This window comes from Sander lucioperca, chromosome 20 (assembly GCF_008315115.2).
Source record: "Sander lucioperca isolate FBNREF2018 chromosome 20, SLUC_FBN_1.2, whole genome shotgun sequence".
Taxonomy (NCBI): Eukaryota; Metazoa; Chordata; class Actinopteri; order Perciformes; family Percidae; genus Sander; species Sander lucioperca.
In genome coordinates, this window is record NC_050192.1 from 25,214,197 (window position 1) to 25,228,220 (window position 14,024).

At 39.1% G+C, this 14,024-nt stretch overlaps 1 protein-coding gene across 4 annotated transcripts; it reads left to right on the plus strand.

Moving 5' to 3' along the window:
* Window positions 1-335: 335 nt before the first annotated feature.
* Window positions 336-11,086, plus strand: rbm17 (RNA binding motif protein 17). 4 transcript variants are annotated; one of them, XM_031306098.2, is made up of 13 exons: window positions 336-521; window positions 748-898; window positions 1,806-1,922; window positions 2,468-2,634; window positions 3,620-3,732; window positions 4,170-4,220; window positions 4,913-5,045; window positions 5,345-5,496; window positions 6,022-6,111; window positions 7,817-7,893; window positions 8,471-8,569; window positions 8,657-8,729; window positions 10,789-11,086. In XM_031306098.2, the coding sequence occupies exons 2-13, from the start codon at window positions 776-778 to the stop codon at window positions 10,890-10,892; spliced, it is 1,299 nt and encodes a 432-aa protein (XP_031161958.1). In that variant the 5' UTR covers window positions 336-521; window positions 748-775; the 3' UTR covers window positions 10,893-11,086. The 4 variants fall into 4 exon arrangements, with proteins under 4 accessions (XP_031161958.1, XP_031161959.1, XP_031161963.1 ...); XM_031306099.2 differs by having other exon boundaries at window positions 7,820-7,893; XM_031306103.2 differs by having other exon boundaries at window positions 6,022-6,072.
* Window positions 11,087-14,024: the final 2,938 nt, after the last annotated feature.

A 14,024-nucleotide genomic window follows, 5' to 3' on the forward strand; every position in this document is an offset into this window, starting at 1 on the left:
TGAATGGGTTGAGTGCAGAATGTGCAAAGAATATACTGTATAACTATGTACAATGGGCAAATGTACAGTCCAGAATGAAGGTTAGTGCAAAGTAGTATGTGAAGTGCAAAGTGTATTTGTGATCAACATGAGTCTGTGCAGCATGTGCTGCTGGAGTGTAGGGGCTATGAAAAGGAAAGGAAGAAACTGAGATAATCATTAAAAGAAGCTAAGCTAAGCTTTAGGCTACAATAGGGTGTTTTGGTTCTCTTCATACATCCATGTAGTCATTAATAAAAAATAAAAAATAAAATCCATGTAGTCATCCAGCCGCTAGGTTGACCAAGAACGGAAAATGTTGCCAAATGTCGTTGACTGTCGCGCTTAGTTTTGTTGTTGTGCTGCTTGTGGCTTCCGTCCATGGATGTATTGCTTCCGCCTCATACAGCGAGGAGCTAACTCATATCAGATGTGCCGCTAAACCTGTTTTTTTATGTTATAGGCACTTACTTTTAGTTATTGTCCAGGCATTTCTAAAACCGGTATGTTGAAAAGAAGCTTAAATAACATGGTTGTTTAAAGGTAATTCGTTTAGGAGCATGCAGTAAAGTAGCTATGTTAGCATTAGCTACATTGATATTTAACCAATTTCTCCTGGCCTGTTGGGGTTTACTTCCAAGCATTGCAGAGCGAAATGAGGCTCCTGAAGCCAAGTTATATTAATAACGCTAACGTTAAATCAAATGGAACTTGTCTCTGTGTTTGCAGGATACAGAGGCACTACTGACAGGCAGCAATGTCGCTGTATGATGACCTCGGTGTAGGTGCCAGTGACACCAAGACCGAAGGCTGGTCCAAGAACTTCAAGCTGCTGCAGTCCCAGCTGAAGGTGAAGAAGGCGGCTCTTACCCAGGCCAAGGTAGGTACATGCAATGCAAGTAACGTTACAGTAGCTACACAGGTGAAATACGTCGATTTATGGCACGTAATGAAGGATACCCAAATCTGTCATAGTGAGGATACTTTATCAGGGTTTTTCCCTGCCATTATAAGGTTTAGGTGTAAGACCCGAGCCGTTTTGGGCAGCACCTAAGCCGAATGAATGTACCTAAAAGACTTTTCTCAGATCTAATGATTGTAGTTGGACTTTTTTAGCAAGTTTTGTCTATAAGCCTTTTGAGTGTTCTTTATTTATTATGTGCTCTAGCTTTTTCAACATTTTAGACACAGATACGGTGATAATAATGCTACGAAATGATTTGAAAACTACCACAAAGGGACACAAACCGACTCCAAAGAGACGCCAAATGACCACAGAGACCCAAAAGAATTCCAAATAGGACAAAAATGACCAAAAAGAGACACAACACGACTACAAAGAAACGCAAAAACTCACAAAGACACAACATGTATGGGGACATTTTTTTAATTGAAGAATGTAACGTTTTCTTCAGGAAGGACCCCTTAACCCCCTGCCGAATATGCGCACCTAAGTCTTCAACAAACCTAGGGAAAACACTGTTTATAGATACTGGTGAAAAAAGAGATTGCATATACAGTAGATATATTAAGCCACATAGAATAACATGTAACCATGCAAATGGAAAATGAAAAAAGTGGCAATGAGTTCACACCAAATTGACATGATGATGTCCATATGTGCTCTACATTAACATGGAAATGTATTCAGAATGCCAAACAATTACAAGGGAACATATGTATGTACATGTATGTATATGTAATATGTACATATATATGTAATATGTACAAGGGTACATATTAAATTATTTTGTTTTGTGTGTGTGTGTGTGTGTGTGTGTGTGTAGACCCAGCGGATGAAGCAGACCACTGTCTTGGCTCCAGTTATTGATCTAAAGCGAGGAGGCTCCAGTGAGGAGAGACAGATCATAGACACTCCTCCACATGCTGCTGCTGGACTTAAGGTCTGTCTTACCCAGTGAACCTTGTCATCATTGTTTATGAAATCTTTATTAGTGTTTTTCAATTTTTTAAAATCTTCTCTTGATTGATTTAATTTGTCTGGATTTTAGCCAAAGATGCAGAGAGAAAATGTTAGTGCCTAATGTTAATAGTATGATACAGAGCAGTGTGTGGGGGTTGTGAAATCATCATCATGAAAATCATCTCTAACGTTCTTTTATTGAACACATTTAACATTGAATTGAATATAAAAGGCAGCACTAAAAAAAGAACGAGTTATATTTGAAAGTGCAGTTTTCTTATATATTTCTTGATATTTCTTTTCTTTTTATTAACACAAAAAAACCTGAGTGTCTTTCACCATGTGTCGCAGCCTTTTGCGATGTGTTTATTGCGGCAGTTAATATCTTGATGGCGATAAAAGAACGATATATTGCGTAGCCCTAATCCTGATCAAAATAACTTAACAGTTGCGTCTGTGGATGCCACCTCTATCTCATTCTGACGTTTCGGATCGGTCCCGTGTCTGTGTCAATGTGTGCTTCAGGACGCCGTGCCCAGTGGCTTCTCCGCCGGCGATGTGCTGATCCCGTTGGCAGACGAGTACGATCCAATGTTCCCCAACGACTACGAGAAGGTGGTGAAGCGACACCGAGAGGAACGACAGCGACAGAGGGAGCAGGAGCGGCTGAAGGAGATTGATGACAGAGAGAAGTACTGCCATGATGGTTTACTCAAATCACTTTTTCCCTATTCAGGCTCCTTGGGGACGTTGATGCATCTTTAACTATGTGTTTGCAGCTAGGGATGGGCAATGTATCGATATTATATCGGCATCGATATATGAGGCTAGATATGGTCTTACATTTTGGATATTGTAATATCCTGATATGACCAGGGATGCACCCGAATCCAGGATTCGGCTTCGGATTCGGCCGAATATTGGGCTTTTTGACGGGGTTCGGTTTCTGCCGAACCTTTGAATTTTTTTCCACTGAACCGAACCCTACGCTCGCACTACGCGCACTATGCTGGTCGACGTAATGAATTCAATGACAATTCAATTTGCAATGCCGATACAACATCAACACATCATCACCGCTGTTAAAACATTTGCGTATGAAACATCCAAAAGAATACGAGTTGTGCATGAAGGAATCTACAGACAGCAGCCAAAATGCAGCAACTTCAGGTACGGCAAAGGAAGGCCAGTCACAGGTCCGTAGGATTCGGTATTCGTTTCGGATTCGGCAGAATCTTAACCAGTGGATTCGGTATTCGGCCGAACCCCAAAAATCTGGATTCGGTGCATCCCTAGATATGACACAAGTGTGGTCTTTTCCTGGTTTTAAAGGCTGCATTACAGTAAAGTGACTTAATAGCAGTTCTATTATTTGCCTTTACCCACTTAGTCATTGTATCCACATTATTGGTGATTATCAAAACTCTCATTGTGTTAAAGCATCAATAGTCAACCCTACAATATCGCTGCAATATCGACATTGATGTATTTGGTCAAAAATATTGTTAGATTTGATTTTTTTTCCATATCGCCCAGTACTACTTGTAGCCATAACATGGGACAAACCCAGTAAAGGGCAATAGTAATTTGTTATGTAGTAGTAATTTGTGAAAAAATAAAAAGAGAGAGACTAAGTAAAGGAACACCCGTTTAAATCTTGAACTGGGTGTGTTGCAGGAAGAGGAAAGACAGGCACGACGGCGGAGCTCCAAGCGGTTTCTCTCGTTTCCCCGCAGCAGAGGGCGAGTCAGATGAGGAGGAGGACTACGAGACAGAACGGAGGAAACGAAGTGAGTATTTTACCGCACTTGGCTTACATATACAACCTTTAGAATTATTCACCAACTTTGGATGTTTTTAGCGCCGTAGCCTGTAGGCCAACCTTGCCAAGATGATTTAGTCGTCATCCGACTTAAAACCAAAGTCTCTCTAGATGAGTTTGGTTCACTTTAAGGAAAGAAATCAGTTTAAGAATTTCCCCCTCAAACACCTTCCTCGCAGATTCTCCGTTCCGAGCTAAAACAGGCTTTTCTTTTCTTACAGGTTGAGAGTAGGCATATAAGTAAATATATGAAACATTTTAGCATTGACTAATAACATAATACTGTGGTAACATAGAAGTGCAATGTCTGATAAAGTACATTAAATATGGCAGCTGTGTATCACAGTCATCTTGTTTCTTTAATTCTCTAACATGATGGATCTCCTGTCTCTCTCTCTCTCCCAGCCATGGGTGGAGCAGCTATCGCCCCTCCTTCTTCACTCGTGGACAAGGATGGTAAGTCTTACGATCCATCAGGTGGTGATGGCTTTACACCACTGACTAACTTTAGGACAAAATAATTATAGAACAGGAATAACAGTCTGCTTCATAGTATTCCTGTATGAAACAGATACATTAAAAATAATAAAGTCTACAGCAGAGGGCAGCATTGTCTACATTATTCGAGTTTGACTGGGAATGTCAGTGTAAAATCACAAGGAAAGAAAAACAAAGGCAGGGTGGTGTTTTTTTGGCTTCAGTATCATCATGGACCTTTTTCACAGCAGACATTTTGATTTGTCATAGTAGGAAAAGCACAGCTGAAATTGATAACCTTAACGATGGCTCAGTTCCATCAAGTGTCCCAGTAAGCTATTTCAGTGAGTCAGCATGAACAATACCAGGGCCTCTCCTAAGTGGAATGCAGCCATCATTAATGGTTTGGAATACACCTGTGCTTTTCCTACTATGACATGTCAACGTGTCTGCTGTGAAAAAGGTCTATTAGTTCCTCACAGAGCTACTGGGATGGTACAGTAATTAAAGAACAACAGAACACAAAACATATGCAAAGAATAACAAGTCTAAAATATGAATTGTATTCTGGCTGACAGCAGTATATATGACACAGAACTGAAACACCTGGTTGTGCTTCAAAGTGCTGCACTACATGACGTTAGTGGTTTTGCTTTTCGGTGTGTGTTTAGGCTCATACTCCTACGAGGATGAAGGCCGTCCTGCCAGAGGGTCAAAGGCCGCCATCCCTCCACCTATGTATGAGGACTCAGAGCGGCCGCGCTCACCGCCCGGACCAACCAGCTCCTTCCTGGCTAACATGGGGTGGGTGGGACGCACACACACACACACACACACACACACACACACACACACACACACTGAAACACAATTTTTTTTTGCTGTGCATCATTATTAACATCAATTAGGTGAAACATGACTTAATTTGAATTAATATTGAAAGACTTTTGTTGTGATCAGCACATTCCCTGTGAAAGAGCGTCGCTATGATTCAAACATGCAAATCTGAGACGGTAAATGACAGTGTGAAGGAGCAGCTTTGACATTACAACAAATCACCCTTTTTAAAGCCAGAAGTGTCTTTTCAATATTTCCTCCCGCAGAGGTACGGTGGCCCATAAGATTATGCAGAAGTACGGCTTCAAAGAAGGCCAGGGCCTGGGGAAGCACGAGCAGGGCCTCAGCACGGCGCTGTCAGTGGAGAAGACCAGCAAGAGAGGTGGAAAGATCATCATAGGCGACGCTGCAGAGAAACGTAAGCACTACCTTTTTTTTGTGTGAGTTTTTTGCTGCCAACAATCTCAATCTCAATGCCATATATGCCAACTGTGTTTTTCCATGTCCACTTTTACTTTCTTTCAAGTCCTTTTTACTTTTTTAATGCAGTTGACGAACTACATTAACTGACCTTTTGCTTGAGTCGTCTCCAGCCCTTATGTTTGTTGTGTAGTCTCAGTCTTTGTCTAACCTGCATTGACTTTTAGTTGCCACGGAAGAGTTGGTTTCACTTTGGATCTTTCCATGTGTATTTCTGCTCTACACTCATCAGTGACCGTCATGGTGTTTCATTCCAGGAACAGGCGGATGTTTTACTATGACTGTGTGTGCACATCTTTGAACTTTTTCATGTGTGTGTCTGTGTCTGTGTCTGTGTCTGTGTGTGTGTGTGTGTGTGTGTGTCTGTGTGTGTCTGTGTGTGTCTGTGTCTGTGTCTGTGTGTGTGTGTGTGTGTGTGTGTGTGTGTGTGTGTGTGCGCGCGTGCGCGCGCGCGACTGAGCAGCAGGATCCAGCCAGGCAGGTGCTGCTGAGACTTCAGCTGGAGGCTCTGCAGGTTGGCATTCACTCCCATTTGCTCTCTCTCTCCCATTGGGTAATGTCCTGCTACTCTTTTTTTTTTTTTGTTTGTTTGCAGTCATGGGTTTTATCCATGTATATGTTAATCTATTTTCACACACAGTCACCAAATTCAAAGCAGCAACGCTTTATGTCTGTTAAAAGTTGAGTGGTTCCAAACCTTGCAATGCAAGAGGAGTTCTGTGTTGAGATATGACAATATGGCAATGAATACAATAGTTTTGCATGGCTTTCTGCTGGATGTGTGTTACAGTAGCTATGGCCACACTTAATGTGGGCTAACACTGCAGTCTTCGCTCATTTCTTAACTTTACTTTGAATCTTGCCTTTGTTTAACAGATAGCAAGTCATTTTACCTCTAATGCATGTTTGTTGTCAGCCCTAAATGAGTTATAAATGTCCCTTATTATCAATCTCTAACAGCTCTGTTCCTAATTGGGACTTGCCTGCACTAACCCTAACCCCTGGACAATGATTAAATTAAGCTAAATCCACAATACATGTTGATTATAGTGTAAGGAATAGTTCAACAATTTCAGTTAGTGTGTTTGTGTTAGAGATATAAAAACTAGAGAATAGGTCAGACTGTGACCTCAGAGGTAGAATGTGTAAGCATTTCAGTTTTATTTATAGTGTCAAATCACAACAGGAGTTATCTCAGGACACAGGACACAGGATAGAGTAGGTCTAGACCATACTCTATAATTTGCAAAGATCCAACAATTCCCCCCCAAGTGCAAGCATTTGGTGCGACAGCGGCGAGATAAAACTTCCTTTAAACAGACAGAAACCTCTCAATAGGATGCCTGCCGACTGGGACACAGGGACACAGATACACAGAAATATGATTCATAATAATTATAGCAGTTAGTATGATGAACAGTGGCAACAATAAACTAAAGCAAAACTAAAGATAAAATGGGTTAACAAGATGTGTGTGTGTTTTTTTTGAGGGCTTGAAATGAAACGAGTGGACTTTATCCTTTGCTTATTTCTGGCTGCATGGTTTGCTTTTGGCCACTAGAGATCATTGCTTCATCATTAGTCATCACTGCTTTATTTTCAGTCAAACTGTCTGTAGTTGTATGAGTTTATATTTTTGAAGTTAATCAGCTGGAATCCCTGTACTGTTTACAGTACAGAACTAGAGTTTGGATAGTCACTCTTACAGTAGACATTCTCTCCCTGTTCTCAAATGGCCAAGACACCAGGTATCCCCTGAGAAACACTTGTTGTTCCTGATTAGCAGTTTGGGTACCCCTGTTCTTAGTGTTAGAGTTTAACCAAGGACTAGCTGAAAAGTTGAGATGCATGTATGTTTGTATGTATGTACTGTAAATACTGTATGTATGTAACGTACGTATGTATTTATCCCTCTGCTGCTTTGTCAGATTTCCAGGAATACGAAGAATGGTATTGCACTCGCTGAGAACACAATAAAAGCAGTGCTTTACAATATATGTCAAAAACAGCTAGACGTGACAGAATAGCTCAGCAAACACAGAACAACTTTTGTCAAAAGCTTTTAAACAAAAGATTTGCCGAATTGTGTTCATTTATCACGTGTATTGACTCACTGAATCAAGCTCAATGCAATACGATAACACTTATTGTTAGACACCTTCAGTTGCTCCATCCAGCTCACCAGCACCCTGTGAATATTCTTTTGAGGAGAATTTAAAAAAATAAAGTGACCTTTGTCTCTGTTTCCATCCAACCAGCGGACTCTTCCAAGAAGTCGGACGCCAACCCGCTCACAGAAATCCTCAAAAACCCGACCAAAGTGGTCCTGCTGAGGGTGTGTGTGTGTGTGTGTGTGTGTGTGTGTGTTTGTATTAATGCTGTTGGATCAATATCATGCAAAATAATGAGTCCTGCCCTTATGTTTGACTTTGAGATGTTAAGATCCCGATCGCAAGTATCGGGGGTTTGCTGGGATCCTAAAGAGTCAGTTTTGGTGTTGAGAGAAAAGGCTCATTTACTGCAAGTTAAATGTATTACGCTTTGGACATCTTTTAGTTACTTTGTTCACTTAGTTATTTTTGTAAACAAAAAAAACAGTGTGCAGCTTTATCTGAGCAAATACAAGTATCGGATTTGGACTTGTGATCTGCAGATATTCAATATCATCAAAACAAGATCGGGGGCCAAAAAAGTTGAGCCGGACATCCCTTGTTTGACCAAATTTCAGAAGTCCACATTGACACATTGTCAAGTGCACTCCAATTCTAGATTTAGTCCGATGTCAGAAAATGTAGACAATACAATAAAAGAGCTTCTAGTGCAGTTTGAGTGCAGACTTGCCAGTGGTTACATCACATTTTCTTTTCTTCTATTGTCCCCTGCAATCGGCCTGCTGTCTGTTTGTTTTGTAGAACATGGTGGGCCGAGGAGAGGTGGACGAAGACTTGGAGGGAGAGACGAAAGAAGAGTGCGAGAAATACGGCAAAGTCGTTAAATGTGTCATTTTTGAGGTAAGGGAAGATAATTACAAAGTTTGAAGTGAATGCATTGATCAAACAGGACAATCGCAACAACAGCAAAAACACTTTTCTTCTCAGATTGCAGTTGTGCCAGATGATGAAGCTGTTAGGATATTTCTGGAGTTTGAGAGGGTGGAGTCAGCCATCAAAGGTCAGTATTTTCTTGTCGTCTCATATGCACAATCCTGAATGAGGACCTTGCTGACAAGTCCACTTATTTGACTTATTTTTTTGAAGCCTGGCATGGCAGCAGATTTTTCTCTAAAAGAACACCTGCATCAGGGCATGTTGCCTTAAAATGGATTAAATGTCACAGCAGCTCCAGAAGCTAAACAAAATCCTTTGTTGACGCTCCAAATTTGCACCCACACTTATTGTCAGTAGGGCTGGGTATCATTAAGTACCTTATACCGTGACTTTGATACCGGTTCCTTAACGATACTTTTTGTGCCTAAAAAGTATTGAATTTGTTACCCAGCCCTAATTGTCAGTGACAACTTCCTCACTGAAATTCATCACCTTCCACATTTCCATTGTGATTCTGCTTTGAGCGGGTCATTCCCATACGTAAGCAGCCGTTTTCTTTTTTGGCGGGCGATCCACTTTATGTAACTGCATCACTTTCTTGTATAACTGCTCTATTAATGTGGGTAAAAGTGTATCCCATTCTAAATGGGTCGGCCCAGATCAGAAACAAGGTGAGACTCCCTGCGGTGTTACATCATATGTGGCCCAGCAACCCTGCCATCTCCTTGCGTCAGCGGGAGAACCACGCTTATATCACAGCTCTCAGAAAGCAGGACAGACGCTCTAAGAACCATTCAGAGTGCCTCAGTCTTAAAGTGTTACACTGCGTGATCTAATTTTTTATAGATGATGATAAAACATTTTATTGCTCCCTGGAGGGAAAGTCTCTTGCCTTTCCTCAATAAGGAGGTCTGAGGTCATGGTCACACATTAAGAGATTGGAGATGACCAGGATAATTATGTTTAGTGTCTGGCGCAAGGACCAAGACACAAGGGTTTAAATCTAGTTTCACCTTTCACTTCATCATGTTTTGTCTTTTTTTCTTTTGACTACGATGATTTCAGGGTAACATCATATTCAACATTTTGGCAAATATGCTTATTCGCTTTCTTGCTGAGAGTTAGATGAGAAAGTTGGCACCACTTTCATGTCTATCTTCTAAATACAAAGCTATAGCCAAAAGCTTAGCTAGCACAAAGACTGGAGGTGTGTCTCAATTTGGATACTACCGTGAGTACACTTATTTGTAGTACACTGTAGTATGTGTTCACCAGTGTAGTGCGTATAATTTCCACAGGGTAGTGTTGTTTCAAATTGTGCACGGCTGTGATGCACTGACCAGAAATGACTCTTGTAATGGTAAATTGCAGCCAGGTGGAGTATTACCCCCACCTATTGTCGCCCGACAAAATATATACCGTCTTGTTTTCTCACTTTCTAACTACAATATAGTGCTACTTATTGAAAAAAACTAATTTATGAATTTGTATAGTATAGTTTTCACTGTTTCAAACGCAACCCTTGCAGCTGCTTCACCTGCCACATTCCCAAGTTTGAAAATACGCTCTATAGCAAAGATGGCGGAAGTTGTAGGCAAGTAGTGTCCAGGGTTCCACACGTTATGACCATTTTGAGTGCCATCATTTGGCCATACTTTGTCAGTATGAACGCACTATGTACTCAAAAGAGCAAGTGTAAGAACAGAAGTGCGCAATTTTAGACAGCATGGGAATGTGGGAAACAGCTATTGGAGCTTGGCTCTGTCCGAACTTCAAAAGTGAAAGAATCTGCCTATCAGCCCATTTAAAGCTGTGTGCATGTTATGTCTTATTTGCTTAATGTAACAAAATCTAAGTTGTGGGTTTATCAGGGTTTTGTGCTGGACTATTTCTTGACCGGGTGCATTGACTTACAGGAGTCACCGCCGGTTTCCCAAGAAAGTGAAAAAGCATTTCCCCAAAATGTTGGAACTATTCCTTTTGAAAGGATATATCAAGCTGTCTCCATACCCATTGTATGATTCAGAATGATTTACATTTCGGGAAACAACACTGATGTTATATATTGGGTCAAAGTGTCGTAGTAGTAGATTTCTTTTATATGGCAATACTGATCCTGTTGTTGAAAGGTTTTTCTGTGTACTTTGGTACAGTCTGACCATAACTGTCTCTCTCCTCTGCAGCCGTAGTGGATCTGAACGGACGTTATTTTGGCGGGCGAGTCGTCAAGGCCTGCTTCTACAATCTAGACAAGTTTCGTGTTTTGAACCTGGGCGAGCAGGTCTGATGTCTCTCTGGACACAGATGGACACTATGGGCACACATCTCCTCACTTGTACATAGACCTTTTTTTATATTTCCTGAACAGCAGTGAAGTGTCTGTATGTAGTGCTGAGTCCCCCTTGTAGATCATTGTCTTTTTTTTCCCCTGTCATTAAAAATACCTTTAAGTCAAGACTAAATAAATGGTATAAACTGTCTTGTTTACTGTTTCTTTGTGTGTTATTATTCCATGTAAATATGTATATAAGTTTTTGTTGTTTTCTAAGTTCAGCATTTTGATCATTTATTAGTCAGTTTAGCTAACCTCTGAAATTCACTATTAGGAATCAGCCTAGTCATGGTGACTGGGCTACAGTTGGTTTATAGTTTCAAATATGAAATATTTCATCCTGGTATAAACACTTGCACACATCCTGTCATGGAGCAGCTCCCAATACCCAAGAAGCCTAGTTTCCTCTGAATTATATTTGACATAACGGCAGTTCCACAGCAGTGCTAACACATCTCCAGGGCCTTACACTCTTAACTTAGCCCTGATAGATTATGGGAAGGGGACTGGGACGGTGAACGCAGCCCCAGCCTCATTCTGAATTTATGTAAGTGCGCCATGAGGCCCCTGGAGGTGCCAGAGAAAAACGTCAGGAAGGATCCCACCGGAGAGGGTTTAATTCATGTCAGGGAAGCGGGCTGGATAGAAAAACAAAGTAGTTAAATCGGTAAAAAGTGTAGCTATAATAGTAGTGTGTGTGTATAGTAGTTGTGTGGGTAAATGTACTAGGGCGTAATCACAATAAACTACTACTGTAGGTGTGGTTGTCTAACAAATGGGGGTCTGTTGGTTAAGAAGTCCATTAAGTAGTATGTCATAAAACATTTCAATGAAAAGACAGTATAGTGTGTCATGAAAAATGTCATAAAATGTTTATGGCTAAAAGTAATGAAATGGTCATGGTATAGTATGTCATAAACAACATTAAGACAGCTTGTGCTAAAAGCCATAGAATAGTACTCAAACAATAATAAATAAAGTCATAGTATTATGTGATTATTTTTGTGCCTTTAATTCCAAGCAAAACTTCTCAAGTATCAAACAAAAATCAATAACTCTAACTAAATTGTCATCTCACTTGCAAACAAAATATTTGTGTAGTCGTAAACTGTTGGTCTTTTATTTGGTTGATATTATGTCCTTTTGTTTACAGTTCCCCCGATTAAAAAAAAGTCATAGTGTGTTGAAAAAATTATAAAAAAGCGATATAGTATGTCCAAAAAAGAGAAAAAAAGCCATAGTATAGTATGTCGAAAAAAGTCAAGGTATAGTATGTCAAAAAAGTTGTAAAAAAAGCCATAGTATAGTAAATCGAAAAAAGCAATAGTATAGTATGTAAAAAAAGTTATAAAAAAGCAATAGTATAGTATGTCGAAAAAAATTATAAAAAAGCCATAGTAGAGTATGTTGAAAAAAAGAGAAAAAAAGTCATAGTATGGTATGTCGAAAAAAGTGATAAAAAAAGCCATAGTATAGTATGTCGAAAAAAGAAATAGTATAGTATGCCGAAACAAATGATAAGAAAGCCATAGTATAGTATGTCGAAAAAAGTGATTAAAAAAAGACATAGTATAGTATGTCGAAAAAAGTGATTAAAAAAAGACATAGTATAGTATGTCGAAAAAAGTGATTAAAAAAAGCCATAGTATAGTATGTCGAAAAAAGTGATTAAAAAAAGACATAGTATAGTATGTCGAAAAAAGTGATTAAAAAAAGCCATAGTATAGTATGTCGAAAAAAATTATAAAATTGCCACAGTATAGCAAGTCGAAAAAAGAGAAAAAAAGCCATAGTATAGTGTGTCAAAAAAGTTATAAAAAAGCCATGGTATAGTATGTCGAAAAAAGATTAAAAAAAGCCATAGTATAGTATGTCGAAAAAAGCCATAGTATAGTATGTCAAAAAAAAGAGAAAAAGAGCCATAGTATGTAGCAGGGGTCACCAACACGGTGCCCGCGGGCACCAGGTAGCCCCCAAGGACCACATGAGTAGCCCTCAGGCCTGTTCTAAAAATGAAAATTGAATATTGACATTATCTGTTTCCCACCTTGTTAAGTCATTGTTAATTATTGTGAGAAATCATTAATGTAATCAGTGTCTTCACATAGATGAGTATCATTAATCATTAATAATCATATATAACTAAAGGCAAACTGAGCAAATTTGTTATTTCAGAAGAGCGTATCAAACTGGTAGCCCTTCGTATGACTTGGTACCCATGAAGTAGCTCTCAGTTTCAAAAAGGTTGGTGACCCCTGGTATGTAGTATGTCGAAAACAGTGATAAAAAAAGCCATAGTATAGTATGTCGAAAAAAGAAATAGTATAGTATGTCGAAAAAAATTATAAAAAAGCCATAGTATAGCAAGTCGAAAAAAGAGAAAAAAAGCCATAGTATGTAGTATGTCGAAAACAGTGATAAAAAAGCCATAGTATAGTATGTCGAAAAAAGTGATAAAGAAGCCATAGTATAATATGCCGAAATATGACATAGTATAGTATGTCGAAAAAAATTATAAAAAAGCCATAGTATAGCAAGTTGAAAAAAGAGAAAAAAAGCCATAGTATGTAGTATGTCGAAAACAGTGATAAAAAAGCCATAGTATAGTATGTCGAAAAAAGAAATAGTATAGTATGTCGAAAAAAATGATTAAAAAAAGCCATAGTATAGTATGTTGATGTTTTTTTAAAAAGCCATAGTATAGTATGTCGAAAAAAATTATAAAATAGCCACAGTATAGCAAGTCGAAAAAAGAGAAAAAAAAGCCATAGTATAGTGTGTCAAAAAAGTTATAAAATAGCCATAGTATAGTATGTCGAAAAAAGAGAAAAAAAAGCCATAGTATAGTATGTCGAAAAAAGCGATAAAAAAGCTATAGTATAGTATGTCGAAAAAAGTCTTAGTATAGCTTGTCGAAAAAAGTGATAAAGAAGACATAGTATAGTATGCCGAAATAAGATATAGTATAGTATGTCGAAAAAAATTATAAAAAAGCCATAGTATAGCAAGTCGAAAAAAGAGAAAAAAAGCCATAGTACAGTATGTTGAAAAAAATTATAAAAAAGCCATAGTGTAGTATGTCGAAAA